Consider the following 18,846-nt stretch of genomic DNA (forward strand, 5'->3'; position numbering starts at 1 on the left):
TGTTCCTTGTTTACATGGAATGTAGCAGCCTCAGGTGGTTCAGCCCATACCGTCAATCGTCTACTTCTTAACTGAATCGAAACTCGGATATCGTTAATTATTCCGTAGATAATTCCAAAAAAAAAACTGGTATTTCCATGCTGACGCTTGTTCAGATATTTATTATTATACTTGTCTGCTATTAGTGCCTCTGGGTCCTGTTCTTAGAAAGGGAAGGCAGGTACCAGAATGATAAGTTCTAACAACCGGTGTAATTTGTTGGCACAAATAAATTTGTTCTTCCTTTACGGGCTATCATTTATCTCGGCATAGGCATTTTTACTTGCCGCTAAGAAAGTCAGTAGAAACTAATACTTTCAAAAAATCAACCGTAAGAGAGTTATTAACTGAATTAGTATGCATTATATATAAGCCATTTAGGAAATTTCCTTCTTTCAATGATCCGACTAAAGTTGCATTGTGAATATTTAGCTTCATTGTCTGAAAATGGACCAAACAACTGCTTAAATTGCCTTAACACACAGCCAAGTCTTGTTCGAGCAATCCGCGCTGGTCTTTGGACCGGTTTCTGATGAGAGAGCAACTTAATCTATAGCGTTTAATTCGCTCATAACCGTACACCCTATACGAACATCTAGAGCTAATGCCTCTGTGACCCAGTGGACTCAAGGTCAAGGATCAAGCCGCGATAAAAACGGCGAGGAACCGGTCGTAACGACAATTTAGTCCTTCTTCGTGGTCTGGATTTTTGGATAATTGCGTCAATGCGTCTGTAACAGATACTCTTCTGCCAGTGGTGGATCTTTGACAAAAGTATTGATGTTAAAATATTTATTTATTTAAGTTATTAAATTTTATTACTTGTTCTCACATCTAGTTTAGGTTTAGGTACACAGCATCAATACACCTGATGTGATATGACAACAAGAAACGGAATATGTCACCATTTTGTTACATTTACTGTGCTCAAAGGTACCCTTCGTATAAATATGCAGCAAATATCTGCTGCTTAAGAAGAAGAATTTTCCTTCGCTTTAAAAAACATGTACAATAAATCACCCTAGTCACGAAACACTCGAGTAACGAAACATTTGTTGCCTATTCATCATTCTCCCGTACATTCCACTAAAAGGCGATTCCTAATTTCCGCACGTAATCGGTGCATTAAAACTGACCTGTTGGGAATTGCCTCTCGGCATCTGCCTTCTTGTGGGCATATCCGACCGTACAAGAGTTGTCTGATGTACCTCCAGTTCTTGTCGCTGAAGATTTATTTCTGTAAGTAGGCACATCCCGTGACTTGAACCACTGAATAACTGAGCATATTTTAAATTCATAACTGGCTTTCTTTTGGCTCGGACAACAGACGTGGACAACCGCAGGCGTTTTGTTGGTCAGGCTCGTCTTCGCAGCCTTTCCAAATGTTCCAGAAAAAGCTGACGCAACAAACATATCCAATTCTCATCGGTAATGTAGATGCGTGATACTCCTATCTACGCTCTGAGAAAAAAGTTTTGAATTTTTACTATTTTAGTAGGTAGTTTATTAGCAAAACTAAAAATATCATTTCGCTTTGCCCCTTTTTCCCAAATCTATCAGAAGTTTGAAAATGAATTATTATTTTTTATTATTTATTAACAACCACCAAGTGAATTTTGTAAAGTAACGAATGACGTAATGACATCCCACGTCGTGTGTAACGTAAATTATTTGCAACCTACAATTTCGATTTAGCAAAGTACTATGGTAAGTGGTTACAAAAAGTCGTTAGATGAATCACATGTCAAATACAAGGTACAGTATTGTACAGCATATACAGGATGTCCCAGAATAACGTGTACAACGGAAGACCACAGATTCGCGGACTTATATCCAAAATGGTTTCATTTGGCCGCTCTAGATGGCCTGAAAGTTCGTGAAAATTTTTCGAATTTTGTAAATAACTCGAATACGTATTCGATTTTGATTATTTTTGGGGTGTGGGCTTTTGCTTTCAATCTACAAATTTTGATATTATACAGAGTGTTTTTTAAAACTCATAACTCCTACTAAATTGACGTAGGGTGATAATATCTGTTCATAACATTTTCCTCTTTCGGGCAATAATGATAACTATTTTATTTATGCGAAATTCATGTTGATACTGTTCCTCTTATATGGATTTTCTGGAGCATACATATGTTTATTGTGAATATTTATTATTCCGCTTCTAGTAAAACATAATTGGGAGGTATAATGATTTAAAGACAAACTGAAATTACAGTCAACCTACAAGATCAGAGCCTACTAGCACTTTGTTAAGTATTGTAATATGAGTGGCAATATAATATATAGGTACATTTAAAAAATATTTTGTGTACCTACCCATACCGCTCATTTATCAAATAAAAAATAGTTGTCATTATTTCCCGTCATTATTATTCGAGTTATTTACAAAATTCGAGAAATTGTCACAAACTTTAAGGCCATCTATTAGCCGCAATTAGCCTAAATCTTCCTATTTCGAGTCCACGAATTTGTGGTCTTCCGTTGTACACGTTATTCTGGGACACCCTGTACAATCAGACTTGTTCAAAGGCAACACCTACAAATTTGAGGGTATTTTATCTTTTACTAATTTCCCTAAGTATGCGTATTTATGTTTATTAATTCATAAATGCCTCTAATCAATATTCATTCATCAATATGCAAATAGAAATAGGATGCTATATTTAAATATTCAAGTAGTTTGAGTAGGTATCTGATTTGCTTTTCATCATTTTCTTGCGCACTCACATATCGACAAATAAAAATGTTACTTACTATTTATAAAACCGGTTTAGATGGTGCGGTCACTGCCCAAGCAATCGTCAAAAAATATGTGAAATTTTCAGACTGTTTAGCCAAAATCTACAGCGCCAAGTTGTGTCTTTCACTCGATAGATGTATGATAACAAGAGTACATGACAAATATTTTCTTAAATATTCCTATTTGCCAGGGGAAGACATGCTTTCAATATATCGATGTGCACCATCCACACGATACGGCATTCTCCTTAATAACCGTTTACTAATCAGTGATGTATCGTACGTTAGTTGTCTGCATACCCACGGCAAAAAAACAGTTTTTTTCCCACATAGCGAGGCCGACCTCTTTCCCCTGTTTCGTATGCAAAACGAGATTGGCGAAACTGTAAATATTTTTAATAAACCGACATAACGTTCTCCGCAACCATAACCATTGGATATCCATAACTGAAAATAATATGTCGTAATTGTTATGCTGGGTATGAAACTGGACGGCGATCGTGGCGGAAGTGGCAGTAAATCAAACCGCAAATGGGCGACGTGGTGCGGTATCTTCTTCTATGGAGTATGTTGACGAACGGATGAATAATAATGACGTCAGGGATATTGTACGCGGTCTTCATTTCGCGACGAAAAAATAACAATCAACTAAGGTTGGTGAAATAGTCTCAGTGTTTATTTTCAGGTGCCAGTTTTAGAAAAATACTTAGCTAAGTGTTGTTTTTAAAATTTTTTGAATTTATTTAAATATCTGTATAAGAAAACAACATTTGTTATATCCTTGTCATTTTCATGACCAAAAAAATTTTAATTTAGTCTAAATTTGTTTTCTATAAAAATCGTTAAAAATTTTATGGTAACGAAAAATAGGTACCGTACTATAAGTTACTTACAATTACTCGAGCAATTATATTATAACATTTGGCCACTCCTTCCCTACCTCTACATAATCTAGCAATGGCGACTAGTTTAAAGTTAATACATGTACATATTTGCAAATAAATACTATAATTCACAGTACCTACATTGTATTATAAATAGCAAGAACATACACCGTAAAAGCAAAACTAACACAACTTTATAATATAAACAGTTATTTTATTTATTACTTTTCCAGTATATTGCGCATGTGTTATCTGTAATTATGTTTACATAATGAAACGAAACAATTTATAGAATAACTTGTCTTCATATATAAAATATTTGTGAACCAGTCCAGAGATATCAATACTACGTAAGACGCGTAAACTCGTGTTCAGTTACAAACCCCTAAAACTACCTCTCTCGCTTTTTAACGTAAGAATCATAATAATTTTTATAAGTTTCTCTCTATCATCGTTAGAATTATTAGTCGGTGTTAAGCTTCAATCCTCATTCCTTGATTAAATTCAAGGATAAAATAATTAGCAATTTAAAGAAGTTCCATTTTATTGTAAGACCTCAATAAAAATGTACGTCTTCAATAAAAACCCGTACCTATATTTACATGCGATTTTGCAACATTTAAAACGCTGGCAATGTTTACCATCGGCCAACAGTGTTTTATTGATATTTAATGTTTACAACATAAATAAATGTCAAGATAAAAATGTGGCTTTCACTAAATACGATGCGAGAGGCTATATTTGATTTAGCTATTCGAACTTTGCTTCATTTCCTACACCAATATTGGTATGAAATACGAGGTGGGTTAATTTCGACAATTCAGGGAGTAGTAACACACAAACATTTTTGAGATTCTATGAATCTATTTATCAAGAGAGAGTTGGTTGGATTCCATGAAAAAAATGAATACAAATCCCATTTACAAAAATAAAAAATTCGACAAAACTATCAAAAGAAAATAAAAGCTCAAAGTCTGAAAAAACAATTCACGCATTACAAATGACTGAAGTTCAATTTTTCTTATAAACGTCTTTATTACATGAATCACTTAATCATTGATGGAAGGTTAACAAGAAAGTCATTGTTAACAGCCGGAAATAATCGACTCATCAATCTCATCACTTTTTGTCGATTTCACGCCAAAAGTCAAACACAAACGCAACTTTTTCTGAAAGTTAGCGGCTTTCTTTGTCAAAATCGTTTAAACACTTCAAAAACGCTCCGTAAATGGAATTACGTAATGTAGGACAAACAATTATTATATGAAAACGGCAATTATGACGCTGACTAATGGTAACATGTCGACCGGACAGGTTGTTAACTTTTTGCATTCTGCAAACATTCTAATCGCACTCTTGTTTGCTTTAAATGTTCACTTTACCTCATATTAAAACCGGATACAAGCAGATCTCCGTCCTGAGGAACTCTACAGGGTGTGGCGTGTATAATCTATAAAAATTAAACTACAGCTTCCTGATGATATTTGTAATAAAAAAGACTTATACGAAAAAGTTCTATCTTCGCGCTTTTTTTGTAAATTAAAGTTCATTTATTCAACGAAAATGAAGGACCACCCTGTGTTATTTATTAAAAACTTTGAAAATGTTTTTATGTGACCCGAGATGCAACCTTATAATTTAAGTCGATATAATCTAATACTAGTAATACTAAAAGAAGGTTAGGTTACATTGTCACTCGAGATGTAACGACACTTTTGAATGAAATGTTTCCTCAGCGATAGATTGGACGCTTTGGTCCTGTGCCGTGGCCACCTCGGTCACCCGATCTAACTCCAATGGACTTTTATCTTTGGAGTCACTTGAAGTCATTGGTTTACAAAAAAGTCAGAATAGTCGTACATACAATTTTGTAATGAGGTGAGGAAATTTCGGACACGTTTGTTGAATATTTATAGGTTTTTGTATGGAAACTCCAGTAAAAATTGTCAGGGGCCACTAATACACTAAAACACGAATCCCAAACATTAAACAAACAAGATCCACACGGTCTCAAGTGTTGTACTATTACCGGAGTTAATAAACTGTGAAATAACCACTTCTGGACCCTAGCGAGCATCGCCTTCCAGTACGAATCGCGTTCAAGGTTACAAATTTTTTAATCGACTGGGTGCGCCCTTGGTCAGGTGAAGATACCGTTTGGTACTCGTTTCGGTGTTTTCTTTTATGTAAATTATAATTATCGCTAAACGCGTATCAGTCGCTGTCACCTTGTATCTCGTTTCAGTTGGCCTGTTTCGGATGTAGACGTCGGATTTTTTTCAATTCGATGGTTGACAGTGGTACACGAACGAGCAGAGCTACCAATGCCAGGAAATGAACTGACTGTGAGGATCAAGAAATAAAATTGAAAATGTCCATTACAGGAAGAAAACAATGACATGAAGAAGAGTACAGTGGTATATGTGATACAGTATGCATATAATAAGATTAAGATTATCGTATTTTTTTCTTGTCTTAAATGTGTTTCCAGCGTTACTCACTCGTCACGCACACAAGCCAGCATTCCTATGGGTTGGGACGAAGGCACGTCGAATCCTCAGGATGTAAATTTCCCATAGATTGTAGATAGAGCCCGCGTACCTGTTTGTTTACTACGCCCAGCATTGCGTCACCACGGGAAACGAGACACAAACAGTTCTTTTAATTGATTTTGTGCGAAATATACGGTTTGTTGTTCCACTGACTCATATTCCCTCCTTTATTCAGTTCCATTTAAGAATATGCATAATATTAATAAAACTACTAAATCAAAGAAATGCCATATAGAAATGTTTTGCCGAAAACCACCCCCCCTTGGTGGACAGGTTTAGCTTACCTGTGTACTCACTTGTACCAACAAGAATTGACGGCATAGTTTCTAAAGTTATTGTTATATGTGGTAGTATTGATTTATAAGTAATTCATGCTGGGTCAAATGACCCATTGGAAATTTCCGATGGTCTTGTAGTCAGTCTAATAAACATAAAATTACTATTTTGTTTATCATGTTGAGAAACCTAGAAAAATATTTACCTTGACATGTCTGTTATGTCTCGTTACGTTGATAAATTGGCAGTACCAACCTGGGCCAATAGTGTCTTGTTTTATCAGTTCATCAACAGCCTGTTGTAAGCATCCTTAAATTGTAAAACAGTCAAACAAACAAGTGAAAGGAGCGATTTTGCTAAGTCGAACCGATATTTTAAAGAGTACCTGTTTGGAATTCGTATAATTTTCACTTTATGCCAGTAATATCCATAAGAAGCGTTGCCTTCCTTGCCAGGTGCATGTAAATGAACCGCGTCCTTTAATTTATTGCACATTGTGGGTATAATTTTACGACCAGTATTCAACTGTGCTCTTTGAATTATGCCATCAACAATATACTACATGCTATTACCGGGAATTTGTCATCCGATGTACTGAAACAATGATCACATTTATCAACACTTTTTATAGGAAAGGGAGCGAAGACAAATCACTGCTTTCTTTCTCAGTTACAGAAAAAGGCAGGTCTTGAGGAAACGTGTGGTTCTCGGTATTTTATCTGTCTTATCTGTGACAACTTGCCACGTCTTTACCGAAGAACTGCGTGCAAATTTTGAATACGAGTGGAATTCCACGATAAGTTTGCTAAATTTTACGATTTACAATAATTTATACAAATTTATGTAAAGTATATAGTAACTAGAAACGCTAGACGCGACCAAAGTATTTTAATCGCAATTTGGATGTCATCAGCGAATCGTTCGAATTTATAAGTCCTATTCAAGGTTTTGAATACGTACAACCGATTGCGACGTCGCTAAATAGATGAAACTTGAATTTAAGCGAGTCTATCCTTGCGAAAATTAAAAAATATATAAAAGATGGACCTTGTGTAATGCGAGAAAAAGTTGATACAGCCACAAGGTGTATTCTTCTGAATATACTCTTCAATGAAGTGAAAAATTGGTTACAAAAATAGAACACCTTTCACGTTATTAATTTTAATTATTACCCAACAAACTTAATATTAAAAACGTAGTAGCATCAGGTTTTAAATTCACGTATGGAAAGTTCTATCTGATGGACAAATAGATATTTTGAGTGATCGATTCCTAGAAACGGTAAAAGATCGGTAAACACAGAGGCATCTCAATCTGGACAATTATACTGCTCTCTAAAGGCAGATTTTAGAAAAGTTTATTATGGCCGTTTGAAATGTCCCACTTTCCATTCTCCTTTTACAACATACCGATATGGTAATAAGTTGATCGGAGAAATTCTATTAAAAAATGTAAAAGAAGTATACTTAATTTATGTTCAGCTAAAAGTTATGCTAAAAAACTCTACCAATTAAGACGTGTTTTCATAAAAAGCAATGAAATAAAATAAAACCGCTTAAAAACTAATAACATGTTTATTTTTTCTAATAGTGGTATCATCTCACAAACTTTTCTTGAATCGGAGATTGACGACGTGGAAGAACCATTCTAATAAAGCTCTTTCACTAACTTTATTAATAAAGGGAGCTCACATCCCAAACCTGATAAGATATTAAAGAAAACACCTTGGAAACCTCATCTTAACACCAAGCTATGTAAACACGTAAATAACTGGCATGAGCCACGAAGATTTTATGGTTCAACATACTGTTACAGCCGTTGTCGACGATAACTCTGCCACTAATATGACCGTTATATTAACAAATACATAGCTCCCATTATTATTTTTGGTTTTTCCTGGACTTTGAACCCCTTAGAAATTACTTGTTTAATGAATTATCGTTAGAAAACAAGATTTATTTTAATTCATTACATTGTTATTAGCATTAAAATCATCTCCTCATACAAAAACTACAAAAATCTATATGCAAGCAATTAAAAGCTTCATAATCTAAAACTAAGTAATGCGACAAATCGACAATAATAAATGCCATCGATCCAAAAGTATGATAAGAAGAGTATGAAGCAAAACTGCTGATAAAAATGAACAGACGCAGAAATTATCATGAGCTGTAGAACATGTAGCGGACAAATATTAGAATGATTTGTAAATAAAAAAAGAACTGGTCACAAGTCATCAAAGAAGATTTTAACACTTCTCTGCATCAGTAAATCTGACCAAATATGAGCATTGAGCACAATTTAGGGGGCATTTAACAAAAAGTGATCTTGTGAAAAGTAAGAAAAAATGGTGCAATCAAAATGCGAAATTGTGCACTTTTCCCAATAAATCAAAGTGATTGAAAGCATGAACTTTCTGCCAAGGCTAATAACAACGCTTGAGAAAGGTATTAAATTGGTGTTAATACAATTTTTTTCAATGGAACCATGTCTTAAGATTAACAAAGCTTAATGCGGCTGTAGCCATTGGAATGTAAAATATGTTTGAATAATTTAGTTGACTTGTACAGATAAGATACAGATAAAATGATAAATGCTAACAATTATAATGTATCTGCAAATTTGCGAATAGGTGTTACCAGGACATAATTCCGGAAATGTTGCTGTCTATATGAATTAGAATTATAATTATGTAAGGCGGAATTTTATCTCTTTCCATTTTTGGAACAGAAATGTTATAGATACAGTTCAGAAGAAAAACAATTTCAAAAATACGTTTTCGAGATATTTCATTTAAGTACGTGGATAACAGGAAGGAACACAGATAACTATTCATTCTGTTCTGAACTACACCTATCAGTGACATTATCATCAATGACTATTATAGGCAATCATCGCCAATATCTAATCTAATGCTCATTGAATAATGTCCCGTGGAGCGAAACAGCCTCTACATTCTCGAACACAAAGCACTAAATACTAAATGTTAATGGATTACGTGCAATTAGACGAAAGCAGGTTAGTTTAATTAAAAACAGAAATAAATAAGCGAGCACGAGTAATAAAGATATAGAACGGGAGACCAAGCACGATTTAAACCATAATATTTGGTCATGCTTGAAGTCGGAAGAAATTAAAATTGCAACGAACGAATTTGACGCACATATTTAAGACGACACACTCATCACACGGTATTTTTGTACTTGGGCATGTCATAATTTCTAATACCTAGTTATTTTTAAAATACAGTAAAAAATAAAACAACTAATAAAATTTTTTTGACATAACGGTAATGTAGCCACAAAATAATTTAAAAAAAGGACTTATGAAAGAATTGGTTGTGTAAAAAATGTGGTTTTCAATGTTTTTTCTAAGTTCAAGTATAACTGAGATATTGATTTTTTTAGAAATTTGAAACGAAATTCAGGGGTGCAGGTGATTGCGTTGAATCGTCATATTTTGGGTATAATTAAAAAACCATAATGCATATTAAAATAGGTACGTTATCATTTTTATGTTCGTGAAGGAAGGGATTATAATTTTAACTGGTAAAGATTAAAATAATTAATTTATATCACAAGTCATAAAATATAGATACTAATAATACATCAATCAAAAATTGTTATAAAATAGATAGATAGATTTAGATTATAAAATTGATTTAAATCTATGAAATGTATAATAGTACAGTCATTGAAGCTTAAAATAAGCTGTAACCTCCGAATTCTTTGAAACTGCATGGATTTGCATGAAAATTTAGAATAAGGCTCATTCTAGGCTAAAGTTCAAAAGTGACATAAGCCCGATTAACGCTTTTTGTTTTTTAGGGGTAAAAACTACCCCTAAGTGAAAAAAATTGAGTTTTAAGCATTTTATTGATAGAAATCTTGTTCAAGCAGAAAGATTAAATAATGTTCCATGTTCTCGAACATCTTTTATGATATATTTGATCTTCTCGACCTTTTATTTAACCCTTAACAGCTACCCCTATGCAAAAAATAATGATAAAAAATTACTTTTTAAAGATTTGGAATAATTAAATCATGTAATTATTTAAAATAATAGTTACCTTATAGCTAATAAAAGAATTTTTCCCTTTCAACCCCTAAAAACCACCCCTGTATTGACAAAAATTATAAAAAATTACTTTTTAAAAGCTTGGAATGCTTTAACGGTGCAATTATTTAAAATAAAAATTCCCTCATTGCTTATGAAGGAATTTGAATTTGAATCTCATTACACTTTTCAACCCTTACAAATCACCCCTGTGCTAAAAAATGATAAAAAATTACGTTTTAAATCTTGGAATGCTATAGTTGTGCAATCATTTAAAATAAGAATTCCCTTATATTGTTTATGAAAGAATATTTTACTTTTGCCATTTTCAACTCTTATAAACTACCTTTTACCAATATTAATGAAAAATATTTTTATTATAATCGATTTTTAAATATAATTAATCATAAAAAAAATTGCTACGCTGCATATAAACTTTTATACACACTGACGCGCACTTGAATCCTAACATTTTGTTCCAAAAATGAGAAAGCCTATTTTGCTCCGAAAAAATGTTATTGGTTTTTTTACCATAACTCGGTTAATTTTGAAGCTATAGTATCCTACAAAAAAGCATTTTAAAGGTAATTTCATGAGCTGTAAGATCGTTTGCATATAAAACCTTGTAAGTCCTTCGTTTTTTAAAGGGAAAGTATCGAAGGGCTCGAGACAGGTCGTTTTTTCACTAAAATGGATACTTCATGCGGCGATATCTCCTTTATTTTTTAGGCTATAGGGTTAAAAAAAAGCAAAATGTTTGTCGAAAAAAAAAAGCTAAATTTTTGTTGTCTATCATTTTTTACGTATCTTTCATAGTTTCAGAGTTATTATATAAATAAGGCAATTTTTTTTGAATAATGAAAAATATGTTTTCAAGTTTTACCATACACTATTAAAAAAATACGCATTCTAAACTGGTCTAACCTCAAACTATTGATTTCTCAAAAAAATTTTTCGAATATTTTTTGCTCAAAATTTGATTCTCTATCGATTTCCAGTTATTTTTGAAAAAAAAAATTCCACCCCCGTGAAGGCGTGTCAACCCCCAACAGGGTGGAAGCGTCAATCAGCGCTATGTGACTAATATTCATTGACCTTTTCTCTAACTATCTGCCAAATTTCAAGTCGATCGGTTCAGTTTCAAAGAATTCGAATGTGAAAAGCTTCAATGACTGTATACTATAATACATTTCAGAAACTTAAAAATTTTAATGTTAAAACTTTTTTAGACAACCATTTCAATTTTCGTTCATGAAAACTTCTGTAAAAAGGAAATGTGTAATTTTAGACTAGAAGTTCGGACTATGTGCAGAAATAAAGTAGATTTTTCAGTAACTCGAAACAGCATCAATTCTTCTAAAAGTAAACTATATTGACTGTCAATCACCATCACGATATTAAGACTAAGGCTAGTCTCGGATAATCTTACTGCAAGATATAAGCCTCGGTCGGTTGCGCAACAAAATTCTATTATTGAAGCGATGACTGCAACAAGATACCATTATACAAGTAGTGGAGTTATTTACATGCTTCATTGGAGTATTTAATATTGCGGTTAACTGTCCTGAATTGATTTAATGGAGGTTTTTTTCACGAAAAGTAAATATGTGGTTCAGACCTGACTGTGCAGTTTTGTTATGCTTGTTGGTACAAAGTAAATTGCTCCGGAATTGCATAACATGCAAGAAATAACAGCAACATACAGATACGACATGGCCTAATTACCATGCATCTAAATATTTTTTTGAAAAAACAAGATCTCCAGACACTGAAGCATTTTCTCACCGTTCGTTATTTTCAAGCTAAGTTCAGGTTTATTAAACGAACTATTGACCCTAAATCTTTCACCTTTCTCTATTAATATACCGATTTAACCTTTTCCACGACAAAATGTAAATGTGACATGTGACTATTAGACAACAATTTACGATAAAGTGAAGACCATACGCTTACTGATAACTATACTTATCGCGTATATTATGCATACATATTCCTGTTTATTAAATTCTCTAGTCGTCGTAATTCAATTTCTATCTCTATAAATGTGTTTTCCACTTATTGTCAATATGTCCGTAAGAATCTATAAGTATTAGCTTTTGGAATATATTGAGGAAATAAAAGGTGCCTTGGTAGTGAAGTTAATATACGTTTTATTTACCTAATTCAGCAATCAGCATCCAGATTAGCTGTCTCAGCTCTGGAGTAAGTAAAGCGAGACTAATGTTGACGTTCGTTGGTCCAAAAAGCGGTGTTGCCAAAAGGCGTACTTTTGACAACATGACAACAACAAAATGATAATATAACTCTTATTCTTTACAAAATATATCAATGTTCTCTTCTAAACTACAAGCAAAGTTTACATCACACCTTGCACAAACTACTACCAACCTTGAACCATTCGACAACATTCTGACGATTTTGTTTATATTCAAATAAATAACTAATATACCTAGTCGAAGCTAATTTCGAAAGTAGTTTTACAATCTCGTGGTTTGTCTAAATTTAAATGCAAATTAACATAAATTATGTTACTGGAAAAATTTTGAATAAAGAAAAAAATGGTACACAAACTTGCCTGAGTAATAGTACATGTGGATATGGCTATATTTAAAATAAAAATAAAAGAAGAATAAATAAGTAATGTGAAGTGTCATTTTTAAAGAATTTTAATATCGACCCAAAATATGTAGGTAGGTATATCCTAGGCATACGAGCATCAATAAAAAACGTTATTATTAAAAGTTCCTGTTAGTTACACAAAATAAATTATTAAGTCGCGTTAACTTCCGTATCTTCAACAAACATGCAATTATAAGACTAACAAGTAGCGCAAAAACCTTAATCCACTATCAATGCAAATATTTGGCCACCTATTTTAAATGCTATTGCGTCACAGAAGACATCATAAGCAAATATTCTCAGAAATAAATATTTAATTCTCGATTTACTCGCAGAGATTTACGAACGACTAAAAATATTTTTTCGTGCTAATTGAACGGAACACAAAAATCCGTGGACGAGCACGGTTTTCGATCGTTATAAATATAATCACTCGCAATGAATTGTTACAGTAATGCGCAAGAAATAACACGAGTACTGTCCTAAATACCGAGCCAGCTACACGGCTAGTAGAAAGTGAACACAGCCATATCTTAATATACTCGCAATGCAATGGAGAATTAAGAAATCTATCATGAAATACACATGCATTTATCTATTTAAATCAATTTCTAACAATTACTTATTAAACGACCCATAAAACTAGAATTTAAACACGTATTCATTACGCTTTTTGTGATTGTTCTCGACCAAATTTGCATGCATGGAAGCTTTCTACTGAAGAGAAATATTTGCTCCTTTTCACACGAATCTAAAACAACAATAGAATTCCTATTTCGTACACATCACACAAGAAATCTGTGCAAGAAAATCCAAATATATCCATAAAGCACATTTTAAAAAGTTTACAAGAATGGAATGACCTTGATACGTCTATTTCAGAAGTTCAGAAGACTCTTAACAAAGCTGGTTACAAGCCTTTCAAGATCAGCAAGCGCATAGAGGAAAAAGAGACTGGCCAGCCAACAGTCCAGATCTTACTCCAATGGATGTGTTTCTATGGGAATGTTTGTTGAATGTTTGTATAAATTTGTTTATTTTTTTTATATTTAAACTTTTGGAAGCTTACCTTTCTTGACCCTGTACTTTCTCCACAAGAAATATCCCGCTCCGAGCAGCAGCACCGTAAAAATGAACGTGAGTATGACCGAGGCGGCTATAGATCCAGGTCCGTAACAAGCGACTTGCTCCTGGGCACTAGCAAGTCCGGCACTGTACACTAAAATCAAAACGCACCACAAAAAACCGCACTTGCTACCAACGAACGCCATGTTCATCTCGTTCACTTCTTAACTTCGAGCGAAACGGACACTCCTCATGTCTTCCAACAACAAATCTGCAAAGAACAGAACAAACATTACTTACAATCGTTCACTGTTCGCGTATTTCTTTGTTGAACTCGAACCCAACGATGTAGAAGGTTATGGCGATATTTTAAAACAAGTCATGTGGAACACGGTGTACCTACTATCTAGTAAAAATATTTTTACGTTCGCTTTTATTGTTAAGTTCGCTAAGGTAAACCGCGTGCTGGTCGAGCTCATTTTGCTTCTACGATGAAATTGCCCACATTACGATATAAGGAGATAGGTAGAATTAAGTGGTTTGATAACATCTGCGATTTGATTCCTTTTATCTGTTGTTGTTTATGTGCGGCGAATCTCGCGGAATGTCGATTCCATTATAACACATTTGTCACGAGATAATGAAGGTACAATTTTAATAATATAATGCATGATAAATGTCTACGACTTTGGTTAATTATAGATAAAATTCGTTTAAAACAGTATATTTAAAAACCTTATCGGTTGTAAGGTATGACTTAGGTGAAATTTCATGTTTATAGGCGAATTTTTAAGTATCGTAACAAAAATTAGCGATATTTTTTCCTGAAACAACCTCCAAGGTCGGTATAGCCATTCTGACAGTTAAAAACAATTTTTCCTGAGCGGATTTGAAGGGACATCAAATTTTATGTAGTTTACTGTTGTTCATTTAAAGAGAAAATAGCCTATTTATACATTTTGTTATCGAATAATTGTAGGAAATTATCAGAATTGTATTGTTCTACTTCGTTATCTAAAATATACTGAAGATTTTATTTTGATATTCACCTACAGGATGTCTCTGGCAGATAAGAGATGATATTAAAAAAAATAAAGTACGTAAGGGAAACTTGACTGAGATATCATATCCGCAAATGGTAATATATTTTTTTAGTACTTAGTGACTTGCCACAGTAATATGAACAAACAATTTTGGAACCGCTGACGACTGATAGCTCGACTGGAGCAGAGTTTTATTAATTCATTATTCTATTTTAATGGGTCACTTTTTAATAAGCAGATTGTAGGCTATTGAATATAGGATTTTCAAATGGTCATTTTAGATTAAAAAACCACGGAATGCTATTAAATTAGAAGGTGGAAATTGGAGACAGGGGTGGAAATGCACCCCTTTCAGTTTTTTAATTGTTGCTCGAAAACGAAGCAAAATTTCGCTATATGTCATATGAAAAATTATTTAGAGAATTTAATTTTCCATCGAAATAGCTTATTTAAAAAAAATTAAAAGGAAAATTTTATTAAAAAAGTAAAAAATCAAAAAATAAGCCGTTTCGATGAGAAATTCAATTCTCTTTAAAAATTTTCCTATGAACTATATCGAAATTTTGGTTCATTTTCGTGCTATATTTAAAAAACTACAAAAGTGCATTTTCACCCCTATATTCAATTTCAACCCTCTAATTTAATAGAACCCCGCGTTTTTTCATTTTTAATAACCCTTCGAACAAGTCATGTGATGAATATCTTTGAACGTCTTATTTCCTTCCTTTTTTTGCAAAAAATGAGAATTAAAACGTATAAGGGTAAACTCGACGAAAATCGAAAAATTGGCTAATTGAGCGGCCATGCATCGGTCAATTTAAATCCAAAAATACTTTACAACCTCTCGTTTTGAAGGAAATTTTATCAACTTTTTTTTCTATGAAGCAATGCCTATATCTATCTTCACTGAAAAAAAAAATTAGAGGCAAAATAGTAAAAAAAAATAAGAAAATCGAATTTTTTGCTTTTTTCAAATAGTTTATTAACGATTTTTTTTGCATAAACATTTTCCTTTTAAATTTTTTAAATAAGCTATTTCCATGGGAAATTCAATTCTGTAAATATTATTTTCTATGAACTGTAGCGAAATTTTGCTTCGTTTTCGAGCTACAATGAAAAAACTGAAAGGGGTGCATTTTCACCTCTATCTCCAATTTCCACCAATTTCTAATTTAATAACACTACGTGATTTTTTCATCTAAAATGACCCTTTGAACGATTCATGCAATAAAATTGCTTGAATGTCATATATAGTACCTTTTAACCCTGTTTTTTGGATATAATCAATAGCCTATTGGAAAAAGAGAAAGAAAGGTAAAATGGAATTGCCGCCAACATTTCCTGATTTAACACCGTTGAAATTTTTCATTTGAGAGTACATTTAAAAACTTGAAACATTAGATAATTAGCTTGTTTCTACTAGATTCCTTACTTATTGAATTTCGAATTAATATAATTATGTTAATATCACGCAACACAATGAATTTTTTCAATTGACCTCTATCCGTATCTATATTATTGTATTATTATCATCAATGAGACACCATGATTAGATTAAAGAAAACAATTGTTAACGTTTTCCGATTAATTTTTCCATCGCTGTAACTCTTATTAATTACATTTACATTTATTTTCTAATGGCATTGCTAACCTTGGATAAACAACAAACCGGAGGAAAATATCGTACACGCTAAATCAAGAATATTATTCACATAGCTGCAGGTTCTCATGGTCCAATTTTTATAGCCATAGCTTTGAAGACTGATCTCACGGAAGACGTATAGTTTCATATTAACGACAGTGTCGAAGATTGAAAAAATAAGTGAAGAATAAATTGAGAAAGTCTACTCTTTGTGACGAGAAGAAAAACGAGGAGTAACGTCAGATGCTGGTATTATGGAATCAACGTTACGCAACGGTAGAATTCTCGATGTGATTACTTAGTTTACTTTATGTGACTATTGTATCTAATGGGGAGATATACGATTAAATATAACATTGGCTGTATATTCCTTGGATTACGTTTAACTTCTCTCAATGCAACTCCACCTTAACCAATTAAAAATGGAATGCGAAAATGATTATCGACCAGCACATGTTGCTCCAGTCTATTCCACATCTTTGCAATCCCACACTGCGTTAAACAATTATCATTAGCTCGACTGAAACGCTTCGTAGGTAGTTCGATGTTGAGTTTCATCGAGCATGAAATCGTTCCGGCGTTTCCTATGGCCCAGGTCAGGGTACGGTGAATCGACACTATCTTCCCAATATAATTTAATTAAACACAAAAGGAATTTACTTTGAGCCTCTTCGTGTGCGGCAGTCATCAATGAAACAAAAAGAACGGTACGATTTATAGTGAAGAAGAATATACAGAAGGCGTGTGGGTTCTCAATAATCTCCATTTTCTGTGATGAGGAAAAGATCAACAAGTATCTAATTATTTTGGGTAGATACAGATACTAAGGGATCTAAATCATCCATATGGCTTCAACTTTCTTCAATTTTTAATTTTGGTTACTAATTATTGTTCCAAGAAAACTAACTATACCTTTGTTTATATCATTTTACAATTATTACAATTAAAATCGTACCTACCGCAATTACAATAATGAATTCTACGTTACTGCCAACATTGCTTTGCAGTTTCGTAACCATACACGTTATTAAAATAAATTAAAGCCAAATAATAATTGTTCTTAGCCGGGCAAATAATGTCTGCTGGCCGTAATAGTAATTAGTTTATGATTACAACAATCTGAGCTTTGCTCCAAAGCGTCATCTATCAATTTTCCTGACACGTGATTTGCTTTGTAATCCATCATTTTCTTTGTTATTACACAAGACGGTTTCCGCATTCCCCTCTGGTTTGATTACGCGTGTATTTGATGACTTGGTATATTTCACGCATTTTGAATCACATTTGAAGTGCCTAGATAGTTCAAAAGATAGATCGATGGAAAAATTTAAGTTTCCAGTACAGTGAGTATAGTATTTAAATAGCTGATAGATTTTATTTTCAAAATTAGCCGTTGATTGGACACTTGGGCTTGCCTTCTTGGTTGAGTGTTAAAAGGTAAACGTAAACGGTTATTTTATTCCGTCTCAATATGAAAATAAACATGGATGACATTGATGGGAGATGTTAATTATGCATAACTTAATAAAATTCAATGTCAAACCGAGTACCGGGTATCGGTTGGCTTCGAAACAGGACCGTATTTACCGAGCGAAAGAGAGAAAGGAGACAGAGCACGCCGACAAAGCTACCTACAAAGAGCATTGGAGAAAAAATGGTCCTTACGATTGTTTAATACCACTTCTTGGTTGTCCGAATATCAAGAGGTTTCGTAAGTTTAATTTTTAATATAGGTCTCTATTGGAAAGGATGTAGAAAGATTATCTTGACTTAACTATCGATTACTATTACTCGATTACTTGATTTCAAGTCATGTCACACCAAACCAAATTGCAACAAAGTATGCCCGGTACAATAGGAGCTCTTTCCTGCATTTTCTAGTCTCACGTGATTGAGTCTGCGTTTCCCATACAGTTCACGCA

General features: G+C 33.2%; 1 protein-coding gene across 2 annotated transcripts in view; it reads right to left on the minus strand.

Annotated features, from left to right (window-relative positions):
• The window catches only part of LOC108909392 (muscle M-line assembly protein unc-89-like), a 48,503-nt gene that overhangs the window by 27,025 nt on the left and 2,632 nt on the right, over positions 1-18,846 (minus strand). For both annotated transcript variants that reach the window (XM_018713719.1, XM_018713718.1), the window contains exon 2: positions 14,244-14,510. In XM_018713719.1, coding sequence (XP_018569235.1) covers positions 14,244-14,451 — 208 coding nt within the window. In that variant the 5' untranslated portion in view covers positions 14,452-14,510. The remainder of the gene's footprint in view (positions 1-14,243; positions 14,511-18,846) is intronic.

The sequence above is a fragment of the Anoplophora glabripennis genome, unplaced genomic scaffold (genome assembly GCF_000390285.2).
Source record: "Anoplophora glabripennis isolate ALB-LARVAE unplaced genomic scaffold, Agla_2.0 scaffold143, whole genome shotgun sequence".
Taxonomy (NCBI): domain Eukaryota; kingdom Metazoa; phylum Arthropoda; class Insecta; order Coleoptera; family Cerambycidae; genus Anoplophora; species Anoplophora glabripennis.